We start from the raw sequence: 25520 nt of genomic DNA on the forward strand, positions 1-25520 counted from the left end.
CAGACAAATTCCTAACTTTGGTGACAGGGCGAGGGCAGTCTCCCGCCTCTGTTGGCCACCAGCTGTTATTCCATAAGGAGGGTCCCTTGCCAAACTCAAGGACCTCTGTTTTGTCAGTGTTTATCTTCAGAAAGTTTTGGCTCATCCAGATCATGATGTCTTTCAGACAGGCATGAAAACTGCTGGCCACCATCTCTGGTTGTTTAGATACCGATATCGTGAGCTGTGTATCATCGGCATACATGATCAAGGAAAAGCCATGTTTCCTGACAAGATTAGCCAACGGGGATACGTATATGTTAAAAAGAGTTGGTGACAAGACAGATCCCTGTGGGACACCGCATGGGAGGTGGAAAGTCTCAGACTGTAGATTCTCCCAGTGAATGTTATACTCCCTGTCTTCTAGAAAAGGAGAGGAGGGTCAGAGCTGTATCCTCTATTCCCACATCCCTCAGCCTCTGCACCAATACCGTGTGGTTCACGGTATCAAATGCAGCTGATAGGTCTAAGAGGATCAGGACCGCTCTGCCCCCCCCCCCCCATCCCCATCAACTATCTTCCGAATCCCCTCAGTAGCTAATATTAGGGCTGTCTCAGTCGAATGACGGGGCCTAAAACCATGCTGTGTCGGGTCCAGCAGATTTTTCTCTTCCAGGTATTGTATTAGCTGTTTATAGCTTTTTCTAGGATTTTTGCTGTCATTGCAACCTAGAGATCGGCGGGTAATTTTTCGTCTCCATAGGATCGAGGTCTGGTTTTTTGAGGATTGGCCTAATACATGTTTTCCAAGTGCTGGGATATAGGCCAGTTTCTAAGACATGGTTCAGAAGGGGGGTAAGATGTATACTGATCGTCTTAGATACTAGTTGAAATATAGCTGGAGGACAGGGATCATTCGGGGAACCCGATTTTGTTGATAAAATGAGCTTATGGACCTCCTCCAGGGTGAGTGCCCTGAAACGTGAGACCTTATGAATACCCCCTGCGCCAGCATTCTGCGGAAATTCTTTCCTAGCTCTCCCACGTCGACGAGGACGTCACAATAGCATGGCTCTGCTCGCGACACCGTATGACGTCATCGGAGCAATAAAAGGACCTCGTCGGCGTGCTGACGTCAGTTCCCTTTTTTCCACGCCGTAGATGCTTTCTTGGGGCTCTCCATTTTCTTCGAAGAAAACTTTGTATCTCTTGTTGGTTTCTGATGGCTACTTCCAGGAAGACCGGGTTTAAACCCTGCAGAGAGTGTGGTGGGCATATGTCAATCACGGACCCGCATGAAGATTGCCTCTGGTGTTTATCTTCAGATCATGACGTCGAAGAGTGTTGAAGCTGCAGGAAGATGAATCCCAAGGCTATTAAGGAGCGTGAATCTAAGTTGTTTATGGCCAAAGCCGAAAAGGAGAAGAGGGGTCGTAAGAGGGTGAAGTCTTCGTCTTCTCACACATCGAAGTCGAAGAACATAAGAAGTCCAAGAGGAGGTATGGCTCTTGACACGGTTCTTCGAAGACCAGGGCCTCGAGGTCGCCGACTCCGGCTGAGTGGCCTCAAAGAAAGTACTTCGTTTCTCCATCTCCTTCTCCTCCGGTGACGCCAGTTCCATCTCCGGATCCGGTATCGCCGGCTTCGAAAGGCTCTTCGCTGCCTGAAGACTCACCGACTCCAGGGATGTCTCCGGTGCCTAGGGAGTCGTCTCCAGCCCGGGTGGCTTCTCCTGTGCGGGCACCGTCCCCGGCTCTGCAGCCTCCAGCTCGACCTCAGGAAGGTACGGATCCATATCCTGCTTTTTCTGCTCCTGGGTCAGACTCTTCGCATTTCCTTAATGCAATGTTTGGCATGTTTGCCAGGACCTCTGCTCCATCCGGTGCGCCTTTTGGCCCGTGGGTCCTTTTGCCTTTAACTTGGGTGTTCCTCAATTTTATCCTCAGGTACCCGTTATGCCTTTCTTGCCGTCGACTCCGACTTGGCATTTCACGGCGCCGAGGTCCTCCACTACGGCTGTTCGGACTCCTTCGACTGTTGACTCGGCGCCACCTCGAGTTCAATCGGCATCGCGATTCGAAGACGATGCTCCTCCGTCGACGTCGTTGATGTCTTCACCGGTGTCGTGTGTGGCGCCGCCGACGCCGATTCCTAAACAACGCTCTAGGAGAGAGGCGCAGAGGCTCCTTGAAGAGGAGGAATATGCACAGAATCAGGAGGAAGGAGAGATCGTTGATTCTATGGATGAGCTTGAGGGTCTCCGTGAGGCTAGTGGCTTGGATACTTCTCCTGAGTATAATCTCCCATCTGCGAATGCTGGTGTTGTGCAAGACATTGCTCCTTATCATGTGATCATAAGGAAAGCGGCTGATTTGCTTGGTCTTCAGCTTCCCTCAGCTGAGGTGAAATCTAATATTCTTCCGGAAGTTCTTAATACTTCTTCTTCAACTTCTGAACCGTTGCTTCCCTTTACGGTTGCTTTGGTGGAACCAATAATGAAGGTGTGGCAGAAGCCTTTGTCTGCTCCTGCGGTTTCTCGTTCCATCTCTAGAAGGTACAGGCCCGCTCCTGGTGATCCGTCTTTTTTATCCTAACATCCTACGCCGGAAAGTTTAGTTGCCAGGTTTCTTGTTCGAAGCAATCTTCTGGCTTTTCCCCTACCATTCTTGGTGATAGGGATTCTAAAAAGATGGAGCAGGCGGCAAAGAAGGTGTTCTCTTCTGCAAGTATGCCTCTTAAATCCACTAATGCAACCTGTGTTCTTGGAAGTTATATCTATGCTTTAATGGACTCAGTCATGCAGCTAGCTCCTAAGTTGCCTGAGGAGGATCTGGCTAATTTCTTGGAAGTCCTTTCTGATTCGCAGGTTGCGGCACGTCAGATGATTCAATCGGGCCTGGACACTGCTGACTCTGTAGCGCGTGTGATGGGGTCTTCTGTGGCTGCAAGGAGACAGGCTTGGCTTCGTTCGTCTGGTTTCTCACCTGATGTTCAGGCGACTTTGCTGGATTTGCCCTTTGATGGGTCAAAACTCTTTGGTTCAAAGGCAACTCAGCCTTAGAGCGTTTTAAGGACAGCAGGGCTACTGAAAGATCTCTAGGCCTCCAGGTGCAGTCCAGAGGATACGGCTACAAGCGGTATTGTGAATTTGGGAGATCTGCTTCCTTTCGTGGCCGACAGCAATCTCAACAGGGCCGGCAACAGCAGAATCCCTTGTACAAGTCATACAGAGGGAAGAATGAAAGAGGCCTCAGGGGTTCAGCTCGACAACAATCCTCCTCCTCTACTTCCCCTCCCGCCACCGTTGGTACATCAGGAAAGCAGTTCTAGATCCCCTATCTTAGAACATGTTGGTCCAGTTGGAGGTCGGTGTCCCACTTTTTACAAGAGTGGAGACTGATCACGTCAGATCATTGGGTCTTGAATCTTATAGAGAATGGGTACGCCCTTCACTTTTTGGAGTTTCCTCCTCCTTACCCTCCTTGCCAGGGTTGGTGTTCAGAGGACCACTTACTGCTTTTACAGTAGGAGGTTCTTACCTTGCTACAGAAAGGTGCGATAGAGGTGGTTCTGGAGCAGGAAAGGGGTCAGTGTTGCTACTCCCAGTATTTCCTGATCCCTAAAAAGGACGGTTGCTTAAAGCCAATCCTGGACCTCAGGATTTTTAACCTTTACTTCAGACGGGAGAAGTTCAAAATGTTGACCTTGGCTCAGGTTCTTCTTCCGCTGCAACAGGAAGACTGAATGGTGACCAACGATCTACAGGATGCATATTTTCATCTTCCCATCCTGAGGTCGCAATGGAAGTATCTCCGGTTCACGGTGGGGTCGCAACATTATCAGTTTGCGGTTCTTCTGTTCGGTCTTACTTCCGCACCTCGAGTCTTTACAAACGTGATGGCGGTGGTAGCGGCTCATCTCAGAAGGTCAGGGGTTCCTGTTTTCCCCTACCTGGACAACTGGCTGTTGAAAGCGGAGAGTTGGTTTCGCGCCACTTGCAGGTAACAGCTCATCTGTTGTTCAATTTAGATTTCTCGATAAATGTACCCAAATCTCACCTGGTGCCTTCTCAGCGCAGCCTGTTCATAGGGCCAATACTGGACACTTCTGTGTGTCGAGCTTACCCTCCTCCGCAGAGGATTCTCGACGTTCAGGAAATGATTCCTTTATTTCACGATGGAGCGGTTGTTCCAGTCCTGAAGGTTCTTCGCCTGCTCGGTCTGTTCGCTTCCTGCATTCTGTTGGTCAACCATGCACGCTGGCACATGAGGGCACTCCAGTGGTGCCTACGCAGGGAGTGGTATCAGTACAACGAAGATCTCGGGGACAAGATTAGAATCTCCAGAGAAGCTGCAGCGGAGCTGATTTGGTGGAGTGTGCAGGGCAACCTATCAAGGAAAGCCTTTTCGGCCTCCTCCACCGGTGGCCACAGTGAACATGGATGCCTTCACTCTAGGGTGGGGTGCTCATCTGGGTGATCTGGAGGTCAAAGGTCTTTGGTCTCCAGAGGAAAGGTTGCTTCATATCAACCTGTTGGAATTGCGGGCGAGTCGTTTGGCACTAAAGGCCTTCCTCCCTTCCCTTCGCGGTCAGCCGGTTCAGGTCCTGACGGACAACACTACCGCGATGTGGTATATTAACAAACAGGGAGGTGTAGGGTCGTATCATCTCTGTCAAGAGGCTCTGCGGCTCTGGTCCTGGGCTGAGAACCATCGGATTTGTGTATTTGCAAATCATCTGGCCGGTGTGCTGAATTTACGTGCGGACAGTCTCAGTCTGCGTTACTCGGCCGATCACGAGTGGCGGCTTCATCCGGAGGTGGTCCATCGCATCTTTCAGATGTGGGGGTCTCCTCGGTTGGACCTGTTTGCCACTCACGAGAACACATACTGCCCTTCGTTCTGCAGTCTTCAGTATCCGTTGCTGGGAGCGCTGGGGGACGCGTTTCAGTTGGATTGGAGCTCACAACTCCTTTACGCGTTTCCTCCCATACCCTTGATTCCTCGGGTTATGAGGAAGATTCGCCAAGACCGGGCCCAAGTCATATTGATCGCCCCAGATTGGCCAAGAAGGGTGTGGTACACAGATCTACTTCACCTCTCATCGCACCCTCCGCTCCGTCTCCCTCTCAGGGCAGACCTCCTCTCGCAGTCGCAGGGGCAGGTTCTACACCCCCAGCTCCAGAGTCTGCACGTTCATGCCTGGAGATTGAACAGGGCAACCTGAGTTCCTTCTCTCTCCCGCTGGATATAGTGGATGTTATTTTATCGTTCAGGCAGCACTCCACTAAGTCTGTTTACTCTTCCAGATGGTCCAGATTTGTTAGGTGGTGCGGAGAGAAAGACATTGACCCTTTGAAGGCCCGTTTGTCTACTATTCTGGAGTTTTCACTTTCTTTGGCACAGCAAGGTTGTACTGTAGCCACTGTTGAGGGCTATTTGTTGGCCTTGTCGGATTTTCTATGTTTGCCGGACCAGCCGTCTTTATTTAAGTCCCCCATTGTAATGAGGTTCATTAAGGGTCCTCTCCCAACTCCCCACCCAAGCCTCCACTTCCAAGAGCGCTTTCCCTAGTGCACCCCCGGAAATCTAAGAAGCTGGACCACCTTGGAAAGAAAATGTTCTCTTCCGCCAGCTTAGGACTGTGGTCGGTAAACACCGCATGTCTCTTGGGCCGTTATGCCCACTCGTGTGGGATACGGCTGCGCAGGTGCTGCCTCAGTGTCTGTAGGAGGCCCGGGCAGTGCTCTCCCAGGCTGTCGTCACCGGGAGGGATGCAGCAAAGTTTGCCATCCGTTGTGGGCAGGACATCGCCGACTCTCTGGGGAGGACTATTTCAACGTCGGTAGCGCATCGTCGCTATGCCTGGATGAGATCGACTGGCTTTTCAGGGGATGTCCAGAACCCTATGATGAACATGCCTTTTGATGGCTGTCGCCTTTTTGGCGACAAAGCAGACAACGCTCTAGAGCGTTTCAAGGACTCACGGGCTACGGCCAAGTCCTTGAGCCTCTCCACACGCCCTGTGCAGTCTGCTTTTTGCCCCTTTCCTGGCTACGGAAGGGGTGCCCCGCTATCTCCTGCCCAGAGCCACAGGCCGCAGAAGTTACCCAACCTTCACGCAGCCGGGGACGTGGGAACAATTGTCATGGTTCCGGGGGCCAACGGGTGGCCCAGTCCACAAACCCCCTCCCCTGCAGCAGCATCCAAAGCGTCCTAAGTCCGAAGGGGCTACTCCCTCCCCTTCGAGACTACCCCTCCAGCCATGCCACCGAGATACCACAGCATGTCAGAGGATCATCTGGCCCTTCTCCAGCAGGAAGTTACGGCTCTCTTGGCCAAGGGAGCCTTTGAGCGCGTTCCTGTCCCAAAAGTAGGTTGTGGTTGGTACTCGCATTACTTTCTGGTCCCCAAGAAGGACAAGAGCCTGCGTCCTATCTTGGATAACAGGGATGTCAATCGCTTCCTCCAGAAGGAGTTCAAGATGTTGACGCTTGCTCAGGTCTTTTCCGCCCTCCATCCAGAAGACTGGATGGTAGCGTTGGACTTACAGGATGCTTATTTTCACATCCCTGTCCTGCCGGCCCACCGGCGTTACCTACGATTCACGGTAGGCCACGAGTATTTTCAGTTCGCCGTGCTCCCCTTTGGCCTTACCAGTGCCCTCGGGTGTTCACGAAAGTGATGGCGGTGGCCGCAGCTCATCTGCGCAGATCAGGGGTTTCAGTCTTCCCCTATCTCGACAACTGGCTGTTGAAGGCGGGCTCGCCCCAGGCAGTCGTCTCCCACCTCCAGACTACGGCCAACCTCCTGCATTCGCTGGGGTTCTCCATCAATGTGCCGAAGTCACACCTGATTCCCTCTCAGAAGCTCCTCTTCATCAGAGTGGTTCTGGACACAACGCAGTTTCGGGTCTATCCTCCCAAACAGCGAGTCTGGGATACTCGGGCTATGATTCCGATCTTCCAGCCTCTATCCCGGGTTTCAGTCAGAATTACCCTGAGGCTGCGAGCCTCATGGCCTTCTGCATCCTGCTGGTCAATCATGCCAGGTGGCATATGTGAGCTCTGCAGTGGGACCTGAAGTTCCAGTGGGCGCAGCATCAGGGGGATCTGTCCAATTGCGTCCAGATCTCGGAGGGCACTGCACGACAACTGCAGCGGTGGCTCACGAACCAGGATTGAGTCAATGGCAGATCCCTCTCTCTTCCCCAACTAGAGCACACAGCGGTGACGGACGCATCCCTTCTGGGATGGGGTGGCCACATGGGAGAGGCCGAGATCAGAGGACTCTGTCTCTGGCGGAGTCCGGGCTCCACATCAACCTTCTGGAGCTCCGGGCGATTTGTCTCGCACTGAAAGCATTCCTTCCCTCTGTCTGGGGAAGAGTAGTGCAGGTGTTCACGGACAACACCACTGCGATGTGGTACTGCAACAAACAGGGCAGGGTGGGGTCCTGGACCCCATGTCAAGAGGCCCTCCGCCTCTGGACATGGCTGGAACATTAGGGCATTTCCCTGGTGGTTCAACATCTGGCAGGTTTTCTGAACGCCAGGGCAGACGAACTCGGCCGCATGTGCATGATGGATCACGAATGGCGTCTTCAGTCGGAGGTGGTGTAAGGTCTCTTTCAACAGTGGGGAGAGCCTTGGTTAGATCTATTCGCCACCGAAGAGAACGCGCAATGTCAGCAATTCTGCGCATTGGAACTTCCAAAGCGGCACTCGCTAGGCGACGCTTTTCGTTGCGAGTGGAGTTGCGGTCTATTGTACGCCTTTCTGCCTATATCACTTCTGCCCAGAGTGCTGAAGAAGATCAGGCGCGACCGGGCCCAAGTCATTCTTGTGGCTCCGGATTGGGCACGAAGAGTCTAGTATCCCGAGCTGCTCAACATGGCCATCGATCCTCCGATCAGACTGCCTCTTCTGGAGGATCTTCTGTCTCATCAGAAGGGCACGGTCCTCCACCCAAACCTGTCCAGCCTCCACCTCCTTGCATGGAGATTGAACGGCGGCAGTTGACGTCTTTCGACCTGCCTCCTGAAGTCTGTGATGTAATCTTGGCAGCCAGGCGTCCCTCCACTAAGACGGTATATGCCTGTCGGTGGAATAAGTTTGTGGCATAGTGCACAGCAAAGGCTATGGATCCCCTTTCTGCCCCTCTTTCTGTGGTCCTCTTGTTTCTTCTGTCTTTAGCCCAGCAGGGCTCTGCTCTGGGCACTATCAAGGGCTATCTTTCGGCCATCTCTACCTTCCTTCGGCTTCCAGATCAGCCTTCCCTTTTCAAGTCCCCGGTTGTAAGTCGCTTCTTGAAAGGCATAACTCATCTCTTTCCTCCTATTCCCTTCATTATGCCTAAGTGGGACTTGAACCTGGTTTTAACTTATTTAATGTGTGCTCCCTTTGAGCCGCTTCACAACTGTCCTTTATGGTTCTTGACTCTCAAAACTGCGTTCCTGGTGACCATCACCTCTGCCAGACGAGTGAGTGAGCTCCATACGCTTTCTTCTAAGCCTCCTTTTCTCTCTGTACATCCGGACAAAGTTGTCCTTCGGACTTGTCCATCCGTCCTGCCCAAAGTTGTCACGCCTTCCACATCAGGCAGACTATCACTTTGTCTACCTTCTTTCTGCCTCTGCATCCTTCGAAAGAGGGAGAGAGGCTCCACCATCTGGACCCAATATGTGCGCTTTCTTTTTATCTGGATCACACAAAACAGTTCCGGGTGGATGACCAAATCTTTGTTGGCTACGTGGGTGCCAGGAAAGGTCGGGCCTTACACAAATGAACCATTTCTCGATGGGTCGTTTTGTGTATAAAAGCATGCTATTCTCTGGCTAAAAAGGAACCTCCAGTGGGGCTACGCGCCCATTCCACCAGGGAGACGGCAGCCAGTACTGCTTTGGGTAGAGGAGTTCCTCTACATGACCTCTGTCAGACAGCTACGTGGGCATTGCTGCACACGTTTACAAAACACTACTGCCTGGACAACCAAGTCCGGAGAGACTGCTTCTTTGGCCGTTCTGTTCTCCAGGACTTTCTGGTGTGATCTTGGTTCGCAGATCCATCACTGGGGTTGGTATTGCTGGGGTATCTATTCTAAGGTAAGGAATCTATAACTAACGTATTTCTTTCAGATGAACAAGTTACTTACCTTCGGTAACAATATATCAGTAAGAAACATTAGTTAGTTATAGATTCCTTACCACCCCACCCATCCTCCCCGTTCTGCAAACTGATTTCTAGGGTTAAGGACATCCTTTCAGGGCCCTAGTTTTGTGCACCAGTAGTCAGTGTCTTGCATGGCTCTGCGTTTCTGAAGCGGAAAGTCATGTACAGAACTGACGTCAGCGCGTGAGGGTGGCATCTAAGTAGCTGCCGAGACGTCATCTCGGCGACCACGATGTCATCGACGGACGTGGAGCCGACCAACTAACACCTTCCGATGTGCAGAGGTACTGCTGACGAAAAACTTTCCGGATCCAGCCTGACGCCTGGGGTAATTCTAAGGTAAGGAATCTATAACTAACTAATGTTTCTTACAGATATATCGTTACCGAAGGTAAGTAACTTGTTCATTAGATCGTGCTGAAATAAGACACTGCCAGTAAAACTTTTGTTCCACACAGTGCAGTAGCGGTCCGTGGAGGGAGTTTGGTGGGGCAGTGAGGCGGGGCGGGGGAGGGGCAGAGTGGGGAAATGTAAACACCGGAATATGGATGAACGGTGGTAAGTACACATTTAAATAAATAAATACATTTTGTTGCGCGCGCTGCATTGCATTTTGCGATGCAGCGCGCGCAACGGAATTTGTAAAGGTCTGTCCAGTACGGACAGTCCGGAGCATTCATGCCGAGATAGTGTGTGGGGAATAATCTGGGGCAGATGAGCTGGCCATGGAAAGTCTCTCTAATTCAAGAAAATATAGCAAAGAGGGAAAGATTCCAGATAACTTTTATTTTAATAGGATTAAATAATTCAACACCATCACTTGAAGTTACATGAAAAAATATTGGGGAGGAGAGAGCTTTGTAGTCCTGCAGAAGATGGTTATTATTAATAGTGTCCACTGAAACACGTCGACGGATTAGTTAAACAGCATCTGCAATGCCCAGAGGTCGATATATGGATTTTAACTTATCAATTGACACCTGTTGACATGATGAGCAGATAGACTATTCTATGAAGACTAACTATGAGGTATCAGTGGTTCTCCCTTTTGTTATTGCATTGTTATGGGAAATGGTTTATATGCATGTGTGCATTAGCCATAACTGTGTTCTTTGATTACAATGTTAATGTGATCTTATTTCAGAAAACAGGAATAAAGCCATATATATTTTTCTAAATGTCTGTTTTTTGTTGGTGTATTATGTTTTGTTTTATGTAGGGTGAATGTAGAGTGAAGTCTGAGTGCTCTGTGTAAGGCTTATACCTAGGGTACTCTTAGAATTTTTTGTCTAGTGGAACCCTGCCCCCCTTGGTGTGAGGGGTCTCTCTTCCTTGTTTTACAATACTATCTAGAGAGGAAGCCTTCGGTCTCCCATAAAATTAATTATTTGGAGACCTGTCTACCAGTGATCATATTATAATTTCTCAACTTTGTTGGAAAGAGTTTCAAAAAGAAGATGAGCAATATTAACCTTAAAAAAGATACATTTGTGCAAAGATTCGCATGTCTTAGGAAGTGTGCTTCAGCAATAGGAACCTTTTACATTTAAGCAGAAATATTCAAACTATCATCCATGCAGATCTCTAATAAAAGAGATCAGGAGTATCTAGAGGGAAAACCTTCCGTATCTGTTGGGGGCTGATGAAGTCTTCCTGTATAGAGCCCGATTGTCTCACCGTTGAACGAGGGGACTTTTGTTTAAATTCGGAGGAGGTCTGAATTCCGTATTCTCAGTTCCAGGTGCGCTGGCCAAAATTGCAACTAATGAAGAAAAAAGGTTATTACTTTAAATCAAGGACGTAGTGAACCATCTGCTATACCAGCTTAAGCGGGGGTGCTACTGAGCCAGATAAATTTGTTAATGGCACATATCTTTGGCTCGCACATCATCATAAATCACATGTTAAAACTAATAAACTCCGTAAGAATAAACCGTAACACAGCTGAGGGGTGGGGACCAAAAGAAAACTGTAAAGCAGCCTAAAAATGTGATAGAGAGAAAGACAAACTATTAAAATGCCAAAGAAAAAAGTTAGAGGCCAATAGAGTGAGACAGTGCAAAGGAAAGCAAGCAAAATACAAATAAGGAAAGACGGCATAAAGTAACACAGACAATAAGGAAAAGTGTAACAAGAAGAGGAAGGAAAAAAGAATGAAAGAAGAGTGGAAAAAGGAAAGATCAAAGAAATAAAAAACTATAAGAAGGAAAGAAAGAAGGAACGCAGGAAAATATATTGCAGTAACAAAGAAGAAATGTGAGATCAAAGGATGGGCAGTAGTAGGAAAAAAGAGAAGGAAAGAGTCAACTAATGGAAGGAATTCAAAAAGAAAAGTTGGAAATAATGTGTGAAAGAGAGCCAGGAGAAACATAAGAATTAATGGATAAAGGATAGAACCCTAGAAAGAAATTAATGACGTAATGTGAGAAGAATAGACCAAAGGAAAGAAAGCTTGAAAGAAAGAATAAAATACACATAAACCAAAAAAGATGGTGGAAAGAAGGATTGAAAGATGCATAAAAGGGCTGAAAGAAGATGGAAATGAAGCAGAGAAATAGGTCACTACTGGTAAATGTACAGTTTTTGGTCGAATTGCTTTAAAATCATGCTATAATATTCATAATTTTGCATCATTGTCTGAAAACGTTTCCCAGGGCTACAGTTCCTATGACACTTCCTAGGAAGGGGTGGGATTTCTCAATTTACTACGTGAGCATTTATCGCTATATAGTGGCTACTCCCTAACTCGAAATTGCAAATGTACATGTTCCCATGTTTTGGTGGCTTGTTTTATATTCATATACTTGCTTGACCAGATTTTAAACCTTTTATTTGTAAAATATGGTGTATTGTCCCAGCCATTTAGTAAATGATGGTGTATTGTCAGCTGCCATGAGTCTTCTAGTAGCATGTGTTATGTGGACGTGGCAGCCGAGCGAGGATACTTTTTAGTTTATGTAAAAAGGTACTGTCTTACTTAAAAAAGTTATATTCTGTTTGCATTTATTCATGACATACTATGATGTGTCCAACTGTTTAACAGACTTTTTGTCCAAATAAACTTGCATTTGAATACAGTACAGTAAATGTATCTAATTGAATTGCTCAAACTGATAACCACTAGATATAATTTATGGAATCAAATTTAAAAAATAGCAAATTATAATGAGCCGAATTGATTAGACCAAAATAATTGATTTTCCAGGAGCACCAAAAGCGTTCTATACCTAGTCTTCACACGTTGCAAGCTGACGTTCATGAAAAGCTATTTCTGTAAACGTGCCCACCTATATTTTTATATCTATATAAAAAATGTGAATTGCAGCATATTAGAGGAATAAGTGAGTCCTTGTGTTCCATATTCAGCAGCTGACAGGCGTCATGCCACTTGTAAATCTTAAAACAGACTTCCTTCAGATTAAACAATAAAAATCATTCTGTACTTCAATGGAACTGTGGAGCAAGAATGACACATCTTCTATAAATAGGTAACTTCGTGTAAGATGGCTACACAGGACTTTATATTAAAATCTAAGGATGCAGGCCTATGAGCTAGCTCAGTGGGTTAATGTACCTGCTGCAGACAGTGGTGTTCAACCTGATCGCAGAGGTCCATAACCTTTTCATGCTTCTGAGGTTGATCAAGTGAGGCTGGTCAAGGGGAAGCCACTGAGTTGTTTTAAACCACTGTATCTTGGTAACAAGTACCATGTAAAAACCCTGTAATGTTTGAGACTTTATTAAACCTCCATTGCCACTTTCAAACCTCTGCTTGGGTTCAGAGACATTACATTCACCGTAACTCACACAACTATTTTAGGAAACTTAACACTGAACAAACTGTCTACCAACCTCTCATAACCCAACAAAACAAAAGACAATGTTAAATAATGTTGATCCAGTCCGACTGGTTCCCTTTCTAAATTCACCAACCCACCAGACCACGAGGACCATCATTTACAGAGTGGTTGGGAGGAGTCCAACTTGTGCACCAGATTCTGGTCTCTGCAGCGTAGCTTCTGTTTGTGCAGCAGGTACAGTGGCACCGAGGCCCACAGGACTGAGGGCCCACTGAACCTTTATTGTTGATGCATTTTATAATTCAAACAGCGGCCGGGGGGGTCCAATTTTGTGCACTAGGTCCTGTGCACTGGCTACGATCTTATGCGAAGAAATTCATGGTAGCCTCGAAGGTGCTGCACATTCTTTTTATGTATACTGTCAAATGTCTTCAATGCCTGACAGACTAACCAAAGCAAAGGACTTGCCATTACTTCATTTCTTAGGAGCGCAGACATAAAGAGCTGTTTTCGATTTTCCGTTGCTGTTTGCTTCCCTGGAGAAGAGAATCCGTGGGCGGGTACGTGCGTTTTTTTTCAACTGGCCCAGTCGCTTCTTTTTAATGCCAGCTTTTATAATTGGCAAATATTAGAATAAGAACTAGGCTGAAACCTTTACATCCACGTCCTCGACCGTGTTAGGGTTTGCACAAGACATAACACACACAACCAAAGTCCTTCGGCATCATTTCGCCAAGAAGGGAAAGCCATGACTGTCAAACGCTGCGTCTGTTGCTCTGTGTGGTCCCAGTATTTGCACACTTGAGACTTTTGGACGTTTATGTTGCTAACTCCTTAGCATGTCCTTCGATTTATTATTTCCTGTTGCCCTTGATTAATGCAAGTGTAATGCTTAATTAAGGGCTCAACACTGTAGAACCCAAAGCAGTTGCTAATGGAACAGCATTCCTGATTAGTGGTTATTGGCAGAAGAAGGGACCTTTGGAAAGTGAGATTACTCATCTGTGTTTGGCAGGTTTTTGGGAGGGTATATCTATTAAAAACATAAAGATAAATGCAGGCAAAAAATCTCAGGAGGCCATCGCCCTCTCCAGCTACTGGCACCACCGATTTTCACCACCGGGCCCTCCCATTTCCGGGACTGGCACTGCCCGCATAGATAATAGCCACATCCAGATTGCAGCTAGGATGACCACCTGTCCGTAATTTTAATGGACTGTAGGCAGGGCTTTAAATGGGCCGGATCCTGTCGGTGCTCAGCACCGGCAGTTCTAAAAACAGAAGGTGCTGAGATGAGCCAAAAGACCTATTAGGCTCTCCATTTTGGCCCTTACCCCTGGGGTGAAAATAAAAAATCTTAATTCTGCTGCAGTGCCACCATTCACTGCCTTTGATGTAGCTTCAAAGAGACTCATTATTATTTTTTCACGGCCTCATCATTTCAAAACTGAAGCATTTTGAAAATTCTATACAATGAAGCCATGGTTGTTGCTTATTTATCTTATGTAACTAACAACCATTGACAAAGCCAATAGTCCTGGCTTCTTGTTGGTGTATTGTTACTTGTAAAATATATCTGGATACAAAGACAGAAACAGCAAGATACTAATCAGGTGGTACACTATGCTAAGCACAGATTTTTAACTAATTGTAATGGCATTTATATAGGGCATACTACCCCTTACGAGGTGTCAAAGCACTTTTTTCAGCGAGTAGCACGCTTCTTCTGAACCCAAAAAGGATTAATTGTATTTTTAAGCCATGCCCTTAATTACTTAGGCCAAGCCCCATTGAGAGACCCCCCAGTTTTTTCATTCCACTTAAAGCCCTGACTGTAGGTAAATGAGCCTAATGTCCGTTGTCAGTGATTGATGTCTTAACTGGCGGCGTTTGTTCTTTAGCCTTTCGGTGAAAGGACAAAAGTTACACAACTGAGATCCTCAGCTGAAGTGAAGGAGAGGGAGTCTCCTGTGCTGTGTTCCAGAGGAAGGGGCAAACAGCTTCACAGGTGTAGAAAATAGTAAATAAATGCACTGATAAAGTAGTGGGGTATGGCCTCTCCTTGGATGTGTCTGAAAATTTAACTTTTGTCCTGAATTTTGACCCTTTGCCCTGAATTTTTGTACTGAATTGCGGCCTTTTGTCCTGTAATTTTTCACAGTCCTGTCCAGAATTTGTCTCCGTACCAGGTGGTCACCCGAACGACAGCAAGCGAGGTCTCAGGCAGCTCGGTCCTTGGCAGCCGACAGGTTCGGCAAGCTCTGGGACTCAGACGCAGTCTCGGGTATCACACCCGTAGAAGCGACGCTGCCATCTTGGAATCCTCGCTGCCATCATGGCCCGCAGCTTCCGTCTTGAGGAGGTCTCCAGGGAGCACAGCAATACCAGCAGACCCCTCTCCAGGATCTTGAAAATCATTGCCCCCACCATGTACGGGTGTTAGGAGTCCCGCCAGCAGCCCAACATATCACAGCAGTGAGGCCGGGTGCAGAGCTCTCTAGTGAACGTCAACCATCTTGGCCGGTCAGGCCACGCCCGCCACAATCGCTGCCCTTTTAGCTCAGCCTAAAGCCTCTTCATTCACTCACTGAACTATCAAATTGCCGGCCTTCTCTACCTTGCAGTCCACGAGTTAGGATCAGCTGCTTGGGGCGATCTTGAAGACCAGACCTGGAGGCCCCTTTCATCAAGGATGGGAGCTTGAGCATATTTCTGCAGGTGGCCTTCTGTTCGTCACACTTTCAGCTTCATTTTTTTTAAAAACAGACTTTTATTGAGTTTCATGTACATACACACACATCCCTGCCGCACATTGACTGGGCGATAGCGAAGATCAGGAGGAAGTACCACCAACAGCCCATCAATCTCAGCCTAGACCCACATTTCCCTGCTGCCCGTCTTACATGTACAATCCACTGCTACAGAGTGGAACAACAGACCCCCCTCTCCCCCCACCTCCCGCTCAAAAACTTCCCCAACAAAGCTCCTCCCCAGGATGTCGCCAGCTACTAAGTTATACAATAGAACAGATATGCCTCGCAGACCACCTCCCACGCTCCCCATCACACGGGATACAGCAGTGAGTCGGACAAGAACATCAAGAGAAATCACCTATCCTGATCCCATGATCCCAGGGGTCTCCCCCGCTCCACATTCCCTCCTGCGGTGAAGAGTCGCTCAAGTGCCCCCTGCCACGCCCCTCTCCTCATAAACCTCCTCATCATCTTCTGGAGGATGTTTGAGCAGCTCCAGGAGTGCCACCCATGCTTGCGCCATTTCCTGAGATTTCTCGCTGCCACTACGCCGGGCCAACTGTAACCTATAGTCCCCTTCACTCTCTGCCCACTTCACCATCTCCTTGTTCCAGCGCACCAAACTAGGACCCTGCCTCGCCTACCAGTGGGAAGTAAGTTCTCGCTTAGCCAGGATCAACCCCAGGTCTATAAACCGGCTGGTAACCTTAGTCTTGGTGGTGTGCGGAAACCAATGCAACAAGCATAGTCCAAGCGACATCACTAGCTCTCTCTCTGTCACAGTCAGCAGGGCAGTCATCACCTCCCGCCAAAAGTCTCCCACCCGCGGGCAGTCCCAGAGCATGTGCAGAAAATTCGCCCCTTCCCTGGGCACAGCGGGGGCAATCACCCGACCCCCCCAAAGAATTCAGCGATTTTACTGGGGGTGAGGTAGGATGGAAGATATAAAATTGAATAAGTTGGAACCGTGCTTTCCGAGAACATTCCCACGGCCTCTCCACAATCGCCTCCACAGCCTTTTCTGCAATGGGTTCCCCTAGATCCGCCTCTCACTTGAGACACAGCGCCGTCAGTGTTTTGCGCATGTCACTAGTGATCCGACGATAAAGGCAGGTCACCGCTTTAAAAGTACCCGCCGCCATCACTACATATTGGCAAGCGAGAGACGTATCTGGTTCCACCAGCCCACTGCGCCAATGCTTCCTAATGGCTGCAGACAGGGCAGCATGCAAGAGAAAATCCCCCCGCGGGAGATCATGGCGCTCACAGAGGTCCTGAAAGGGAAGAAGACCACCGTCCTCATATAGATCACCTATGGCCGTGACTCCCGCTTCCTCCCAGGCCAGTAGCTGGTTCCAGTCTCCCCCATGAGGCAACACCTCGCACATCCGCAGCGGGATCTCAGGAGCATAAAGGGTCCCCCCATGTGCCCTCCTGACCAGTCACGCCCAGCATTGTCGGACCGTCTCCAATTCCGGCGGCCGCATAGCCCCTCTCAGTGGCGCCCGTAGCAGCACGCAGGACAGGAGGTGCCAACTCTGATCCGACCCATCCTGCTCCTCCGGCCGCCTAATGTGTCCCGCCACCCATTTCGTGAACCACTGAAGTTGCGCAGCGTGATAGTAAGCCTCAAAGTCCGGCAACGCAAGGCCCCCCTCCGTCCTGGGCCTCTGCAGGGTGGCTAACGCCACCCTCCGTCGGCCGGTTCCCCAAAGAAACCCCGTAATCAAAGTGTTCAGCTGTGTGAAGAGTCTACTCGGAATCCAGATGGGGAGGGTCCCAAAATAATAAAGAAACCGAGGCAAGATGATCATTTTCACCAAAGCAACCCTACCAGCCACCGACAACGGAAGGGTCCCCCAAAAATCAAAGCAGGATTTCGCTCCCCGCGCTGCCCGCCCCACGTTACCCTCCAGTAGGTCAGCGGGATCATGATAAATTTGTGTCCCCAAATATGGCAAACACCTGGACTCCCACAAGACATCCCCTATCATCGACCGATCCAGCTCACCCTGTCTGGCAGGGAACAGACAGAACGTATTCCAATTCACCCTGAGGCCCGCCACCCTCCCCAAGGTCTCCAGCAAGACTCGCGCTCCTCTTAACGCATCCCCAGTATCCGGCAAAAACATAAGGAGATCATCTGCATACAGCGCTATGTGGTGTACTCTTCCCTACGAGCCCTGGGAAATACCGCCCTGACCTGGCGTGCGCTTCACACTTCCAGCTTCATGTTGACTGTAGCAACCCAAGTAGGCTCGAGGCTATCTCCGAGTGCACTTTCAAGTACAAGGGATAGACAATTCAGGAAAGCATAATGCTACATTAAGAACCAATGCTCACTGATCAGGGACAGCAGGTGTAGTGGCTCCAAGCCCAGGAGTGTGGGGTGCCTACCTCACCCCAAAAATAGTTGTTTTAATACCCTGCCAGACAGCAGGGGGCCGATTTTTGATTTGTTTGTTACTGTCATTATGGCCCATGGCTATGATAGCACCCTTGCTAAGCTGAGGTTATGCACAGATGTAGGGTGTGCACGCTAGAGCTTCCATTTGATCACATCGAGCAATGACTAAATGAGGAAAATTGCAGTTTAGGCGATTTCAGTTTCAAATGGCATAGCTCCGTGCACACTTAAGGGAACTCAGGGAATCCGATCTCAAAATGTTCCGCAGACCCACTGGAAGGTAGTCTATCCTGAGAAGTACTCGGAGCTCACTTGCATGTATATGGGGCTCCCTTAAAGATACTCGTGATCACTGAGCAGGACTCAAGGTTCACTGGTGAATGCTCTGCACTTCACGCTCACTGAATAAATAAATACAAATGGTCGTACTTAGAGTGACAGGTACTCTGAGGTAACAACTTAATCGAGTTGACTTTGCAACATGTTCCCAAGCTCACTACATGTTAGGTGCATAAGGCTTGAGGAAAGGCACGCTGTGGTTTGTGTAGGAGGCTCAGGCACACATCCAAGGTCTCTTACACCTCTACACCTGGACTATCAGTCCTTCTATGTAGCAGTTACTTGCAGGCTTAGCCCTCTCTGGTGAGTTCCGGATTACCAAATAGGTAGGCACCGGCCTGTGGGCCCCACTCCTTTGAGGCGCCCCACGACAACAGATCAAAATAAAACTTAAAGTACATGAACCAAAAACATCAGATTCACATAACAGTTTGTCTTAAAAATTCATCTTCTGGAAGCTGTTAGTTTGTAAAAAATAAAATAAAATGGTGTATTGGGTATTGGGCGATAATTTGCGAGTGGGGGTAAAATTCCAACTTCCTGGGGGCTTCCTGTCTCTGGTAGTGTTCTGCAGAGTGTGTGAAGAACATTGAATAGAAATTGAATGTACCGAGGAGCGACTTAGACATTTTACGCCAGGAAAGGGGGTGGGGTTGGCTACAGACCGGGCTGAGAAGGTACAGTGCCCCATCCTATTGACTGAATTCACAAGGGAAGAAGTTCTGAATGTCTTTCTAAAGGCAGTTTTGTGTTGAATTTCGCACTGGTAATGGAAAGAGACTTCCGCGTGGTGGGCGCCAGCACTGATACTAACCAAGCACCTGAGGGTCCTATTGATTCATGAAATTTTTAGTAGCAGGGCAGTCCCAAGATCTGTAGGAGGGGGCGTAATGTTTATGTTTCTGATGAAGAAAAACAGATCCTCTTCTAAAGTACGCTTATTTGCAGATTAACTGGATCTTTCAATCGGTATGTTGTGCCGCTGGCATTCAGACTATAAATTGGATAATTGGATATATGCTTCAAGCAGGCCAACAAGCGAGCTGCCACGTTCGGTAGGAACTTCTGGAGTAGGATCCGTTAGACTAGAAATCCAGCCAGGACAAGATCACAGGTGCCAAAGAACAGGCCATTTGAGGGATCACCATTGATTTCACGCTTGGACACATGAATCCTCTGTGAAATAGCATCCTGCAATACCAATAAGTCACTGCATTTTTTCCTCCTGTTAATACAACTGGGCCAGAAACATATCTGCCCATAGTCACAAACCTATGATCTCTGTGAATGAATACAATAGGAATCGTAATAGGAACTTTGCATTTCACATGTTACACACTTTGCTGAGTATTGGTTGTCATTTTAGCACTCTGCAGACCTTTGATTTTGAGTAGTGGACCATTGACTGCGGTTGATGGAAATTTAAGGGGCCACTGACCACCATTTGCAGTGGGGGGCTGGGAAACCATTTTGCATTATGCCACTGATTTTGATAAAGTGAAATCATTTCTTCTGTGTGACTCCAACTTCTAATTCTAAAATGAGAGTGTCTTCTTTATTGCGTACAGCACTTAACTGACACTATTTTATGCACGTTTCCCCTTCACAGAGGCCATGATAGCAGATCTACACAAAAAGATAACAGAAGCTTTCGATGTGTTTGACCACGAAACCAACAAAACTGTGGATGTCAGGTAGGAGAATGTTTTTGTGAAGCATCCTTTTTGATCGTTTGCCAGACCATGGGTTATATTGATTGAAGAATGGTTAAAACATGGTTTACTGTGAAAGTATATGTAAACTAGAGTAATACTATGTACAACCCGCTGTTGCTTATCAAAATTATCTGTCGTTATACCGATGATGATGCGTTTCACAATGCATGCATTGCTGGTAAGTTTTTAGTTCCCTTATGTGTGATGTTTCCATGTTTTCATGGTACGTATGTGTGACATTACAATACTTTGTGTGACATTTTGAAGGATACCTTATAGCGCATGTTAATGTGCTAGATATCAGAAATGACCCTGTTAGACCTGGCATTCTTGGCGTGGTTCTCTTCTAACTTTTTGTCCTGTTTTGTTGACTTAGTTTTTGCTGGTTAGGACTCTTATCACTGCTAACCAGAGCTATAGTTCTTGTGCACTCTCCTTTAAATATGGTAGAACTGGCTTATACCCAATTGTAATATTTAGTTTATTTGTAAGTCCCTAGTAAATTGATACTACATGTGCCCAGGGCCTGTAAATTAAATGCTATCAGTGGGCCTGCAGCACTTGTTGTACAACCCACTTAAGTAGCCCTTTAAACATGTCTCAGGCCTGTCATTACAGCCTACGTGTGCAGTTTTTAAACTACCATTTCGACCTGGCCAGCCTAACCTGCCAGGCACAAACCTTCCTTTTTAATACATATAAGCAACTCCTAGGTTAGGCCCTGAACAGCCCAAAAGGCAGGGTGCAGGGTATGTAAAATGAAGGATATGTACTTTTAAGTTTTACATGTCCTGTAAGCGAAAAACTCTTAAATTCGTTTTTCACTGCTGCAAGGCCTGCCTGTCCCATAGGATAACATTGGAGTTACAGTGTGACATTTAATAAGCAGTAACTACCAATCGGGAGCAAGTAGACAGGTCTAGTTTAGTGTCTAAAGAATTGTAATTAGCAGCCCTCTTTATTGGTAACATTAGATTTTTACTCACATTTCTGCAAACGCCACTTTTAGAAAGTTGGCATTTTCCTGTCCTAACCATTTGGTGCCTGCAGCCTGATCCTGGGTCATATGACTATGTGTAGCTGGCTGTTGGTCTTTGTGTATTGCTTTCAGACATTGAGACAAAGGGAAGCTAAGTGTTTGCAGGATAGGCCACTCTGAGTTAATGAGTGGGAGGAGCTGCCACATACCACACATGCACATCACAAAGACTCTGCCTGAGCACTCCCACAAAGGGTTTGTCACAAGTAGTTTGTGATCCCAGACAGGCTTGGGCCAGCACAGGGAGGAAGAGAATGTCTGACACCTCAGGGGGGTGGAAACCTCTAGATGCTTTCCCCACTTCAAAGTAGTCACTCTCCAGTACACTTCTGGACCTGTCGACTCTGCCATGAAGAAGGGCTGCTGTGCTGCTGAAAGGGCTGCCATGCTGCTGGACTACTGCCCCAAAGGACTGCTGATGTGCTGCTCGGCTGCCACCTTGCCTGGGTGAGAAGGACTGGACCTGTATCTCTAAGCCCAGGACCCCAGAGTGACTGCACGTGCTAGTTGGCTGGCCTCATGATTAGAAGCCTCAGGAACAGAACAGGCTTTGAAGAACCTTGAACCCATCACCTGGACTCAGCCATCTGTGAGTCTTGCCCTACCAAGGGGTGCCACCACAGTCCTAGACCCTTCGAAGTGGGCCCGAAGTTGCACTGCCAGCCCCTCAGTGGATTCAGCAGAATCGGCGCATCTCCTCCAAGGCGCAGTGTATCTCCCGCATAACTAGCATATCGCCTGGTCTGCCCAATGCAGCTCCTTCAAAACCAAGGCATTGCGTCTGCTGCCAGACTTCCCCCACGCAAATACTTCACATCGCCTATTGCAGTCCATCGGAACCACCCCTGCGCTACGTATCTCCACTCAAGAATATTGCCTTGCCCAACGCAGCTCATTGGAACTGCTGTGGCAAAATGCATGCATCTAACACGCAAAGACATCACAACGTACTTCGCAGCTCCCAGGAACCCGCCGCTGTGCAACGCATCTCCTTGCCTGGACCTTACATCACCTCTGCTGTGCGGCGCATTCTCAACACCTGACTTCACATCTCTTCGCAACCAGGATTAAATGCTGTGTTCAGTGGGCCTAAATGGGTCCCTATAGCAGGCCCTTGCTCCATCGGGTTTGGCCTGAGCTTGTGACTTTGTACCGGTCGGGCGCGACCAGATAACACACAGTTGGCGCTTTTTTGCTTTTTGATGCTATTTTGACTAAAATCTTTATGCTTGCATATCTTCAGTTCCACTGATTGGATTTTTGTCATTAAGGTCTTGCTTTATTTACTAAGATTGCCTCTGTTTTTCAAATTTGGTGTGGGATTCTTCTTTTGTTGTGCTTTCACTTTATAACATTTTGAAGGGTTGCGTTAATACTTTGCACATTGCCTCCAAGTTACGCATGACTCCTTTGTTCCGAGCTATCAAAGGAATAAGCACAGGTTCATTTGGAGTTTGCTTGTGATTTCACCCTGAGAAGGATTGTGGTTGCTGCTTGAGTAGGGTTTCATCCACCCCATAATCAATAACCACATTTCTTACAGACCCCTTTTGGAGACTTTTATGGTCTAGAAAATGCCTTAAACCAGCTGCAACACTACCAAAGTATATATGCAGGGTTATTAACCTCTCACTTTCAAAACATGACATGGGGCACCTAACAGCTATGCTACCTCAGTGGTCTTCAGACTTTGAACCTTTAGGCACAGTAATGGCAGAAAACGTCAGACCAGAACTGTTGGTCAGTTGTGTCCTATCTAGAATAAACCCACATTTGCATATATCCTCCAATCTCCTTAGACTTTCACTGATTCGGTGTCTTTGTGTGGTGAGTACCTTAAACTCCAAATGCTTCTAATTGGTAGCCAGAATACAGAAGAGGTCTTGTTTCACCCTGGGCTGTGGGTAGGCCTTGGGCCTGATTTAGAGCTGAACCAAAATAAAAAAAGTCCAACCCTTGAGGAAGTGTAAAAACAGAAGAGAACCCATCTCTACTCATCGTCCTATGACTAAGCTGAATGAGATTTTCATTAGTAGGTCCTCCGACCCCCAAATCAGCTCCTCCACCAGTAGCCTGAGGATTTCTCACCACCACCTACTTTCAAACCATGTCCAGGTTGCTGGATCCTAAGGGAACTTAGATAGTGTTTAGAGGTTACAATGCGGTTTCTCAGCACTGTATAAAACTCTGTAAAAATACATTAACAGGATTGTGTTTGTGAGACCCCAGCTATCCTTGCTTTGTTATTAAAGACCAGGGAACTTTTGACACCCTAGATTTCTTTTTTGCCCTTTTCATCCTTCATTTTGCCTTTGACTCCTACCTCTCTCCCTCTTTTCCTTTGTCATTTTCCATCCCATCTCCCTCCACTTTGTCTCACCGATTCTTTTGTTCTCTCCTTTCCTCTCACCACCATCTTCTCATTCTAGGCTTCACTTGTTGTGAATCCATGGCAAGCTCACCTCTTCTTGACCGCCACCTCTCCCGACACTCCTGGATACAATAGAGTGACACCTAGCATAGACAATAAATAATAAATTCTGGGCAAGTGCTGGCATCAATATTGATGCAAAGGCAGACAGGCATGCCAATTGTGTAACTAATGCTTTCCAGAGTGGTAATGCAGGTAGAAGCACTGAAATGTAGTAGTCTAACCCTTGATGCATGCTACTAGACAGCCATGTCTATCCAAGTTTCAGAAAGTTCAATTACTCGCAGCACGTTACAATTTCAGGCATATGAATGACATTATATCAAAAAGACAATCAATCCAAAAAGATGGGCAGAAAGACCGAAATGGTATGTACTACCGAGGCAGTCACAGATGACTGCTTAGGAAATTACCACAAGCCATCATCTACATATGGTGACATAATGCATAGTCAGACCTGCTCCTCAACCCAAGTGTGTTTCCTGTTTAGGGGAGTGGGCTGTATAACAGATGGACCACTTTTTAGGTTACAGGTTACCAGACAGTGCAGCTGTCTGGTCCGCTAAAGACACCTTAGAGACATTCAGAAAGTTGATCTAGGAACGCATTCTGCCCGTTTGCTTGCCATTGGCTTTGCGGTTTGTAACGCACATTTTCTTGCTTTCCATTTGCTGGCTTTATTGTTTTTCGGCTGTCCAACTTGATTTCATACCTTGCCTTGCCCAAACCTTATGTACTGTATCATTCTGAGTAGTCCCTTTTTGTAAAGAGGCCTTTAAATCTTGTTCTCATCTTGTCACATTTGCTGTGCATTCAAAGACCAAAGTCAAATGTCAGGTGCTGTCTTCCAAGGGCGCTAGTTTACTTTTTTTCTCTGACTTCGAAGTCAGAGGATTTATGTTACAAATATGCTGAATACTGGGGGTAGTAAAGAGTTTTTTCTAACACATGACATTTAAATGAACTGTGTACGTATTTTAGAATATATCAGAATTAGGAACACAAATGAAGCACATTTTGTGTTATTTCTGAAGGGTGTTTGAAACAAATATTTTAAAATGATCAAAAGAAATCATTACACTAGCTGTTTCAATTTCCACACGTTATAGTATGTCCACTATATAGTTTATTATTAAAACTGTATGTCTGTGCAAATGTAATGGTCATTTCAATTTAAAATATATTGTCTGTAATGGCAGTGTGCTACCATACTATGAATATTCCACTCTACGCCACTCCACACCACTGCACTCTACTCTGCATTACTCCACTTTATACCACTGCACTCTGCACCACTCTACGCCACTGAACTCCATGCCTCTCTACCCTATACCATTCTACTCTATGGCAATGCACTCTTGGCCACTCTACTCTACACCACTGCACTCTTCGCCACTGCACTCTACACCCCTCTAGTCTAGGCCACACCAGTCTACTCTGCACAAGTCCACTCTACGCCCCTGTACTCTATACTACTCTGCAATACTGCACTCTACGCCACTGCACTCTATGCCAATACACTCTACGCCAGTGCACTTTACTCTGTAACACTCAACTCTATGCCCCTGCACTATGCCAATCCACTGTACCCTACTCTAATCTACTCTGCACCACTGCACTCTACACCACTTTACTCTATGCGATTACACTCTTTGCCACTCACGCAACTGGAATCTACCCGGCACCACTCCACACCACTTCACTGTAGTCTTAAACAATCTACTGTACACCACTACACTTTACGCCATGTAGCGCCACCCCACTGCACTCTACGCCACTGCACTCTACGCCACTGCACTCTACGCCACCGCACTCTATGCCACTGCACTCTACGCCACTGCATTCTGCGCCACTTTACTATGCACCACTCTAATCTACGCCACTGCATT

The 25520-nt window shown here is 47.4% G+C and overlaps 1 protein-coding gene across 2 annotated transcripts in view; it reads left to right on the top strand.

The window, feature by feature from the left end:
• The window catches only part of DRC8 (dynein regulatory complex subunit 8), a 349436-nt gene that overhangs the window by 100769 nt on the left and 223147 nt on the right, over nucleotides 1-25520 (top strand). For both annotated transcript variants that reach the window (XM_085611461.1, XM_085611460.1), the window contains exon 2: nucleotides 20056-20140. In XM_085611461.1, coding sequence (XP_085467587.1) covers nucleotides 20056-20140 — 85 coding nt within the window. The remainder of the gene's footprint in view (nucleotides 1-20055; nucleotides 20141-25520) is intronic.

The sequence above is a fragment of the Triturus cristatus genome, chromosome 6 (genome assembly GCF_964204655.1).
Source record: "Triturus cristatus chromosome 6, aTriCri1.1, whole genome shotgun sequence".
In the NCBI taxonomy this organism is placed as follows: domain Eukaryota; kingdom Metazoa; phylum Chordata; class Amphibia; order Caudata; family Salamandridae; genus Triturus; species Triturus cristatus.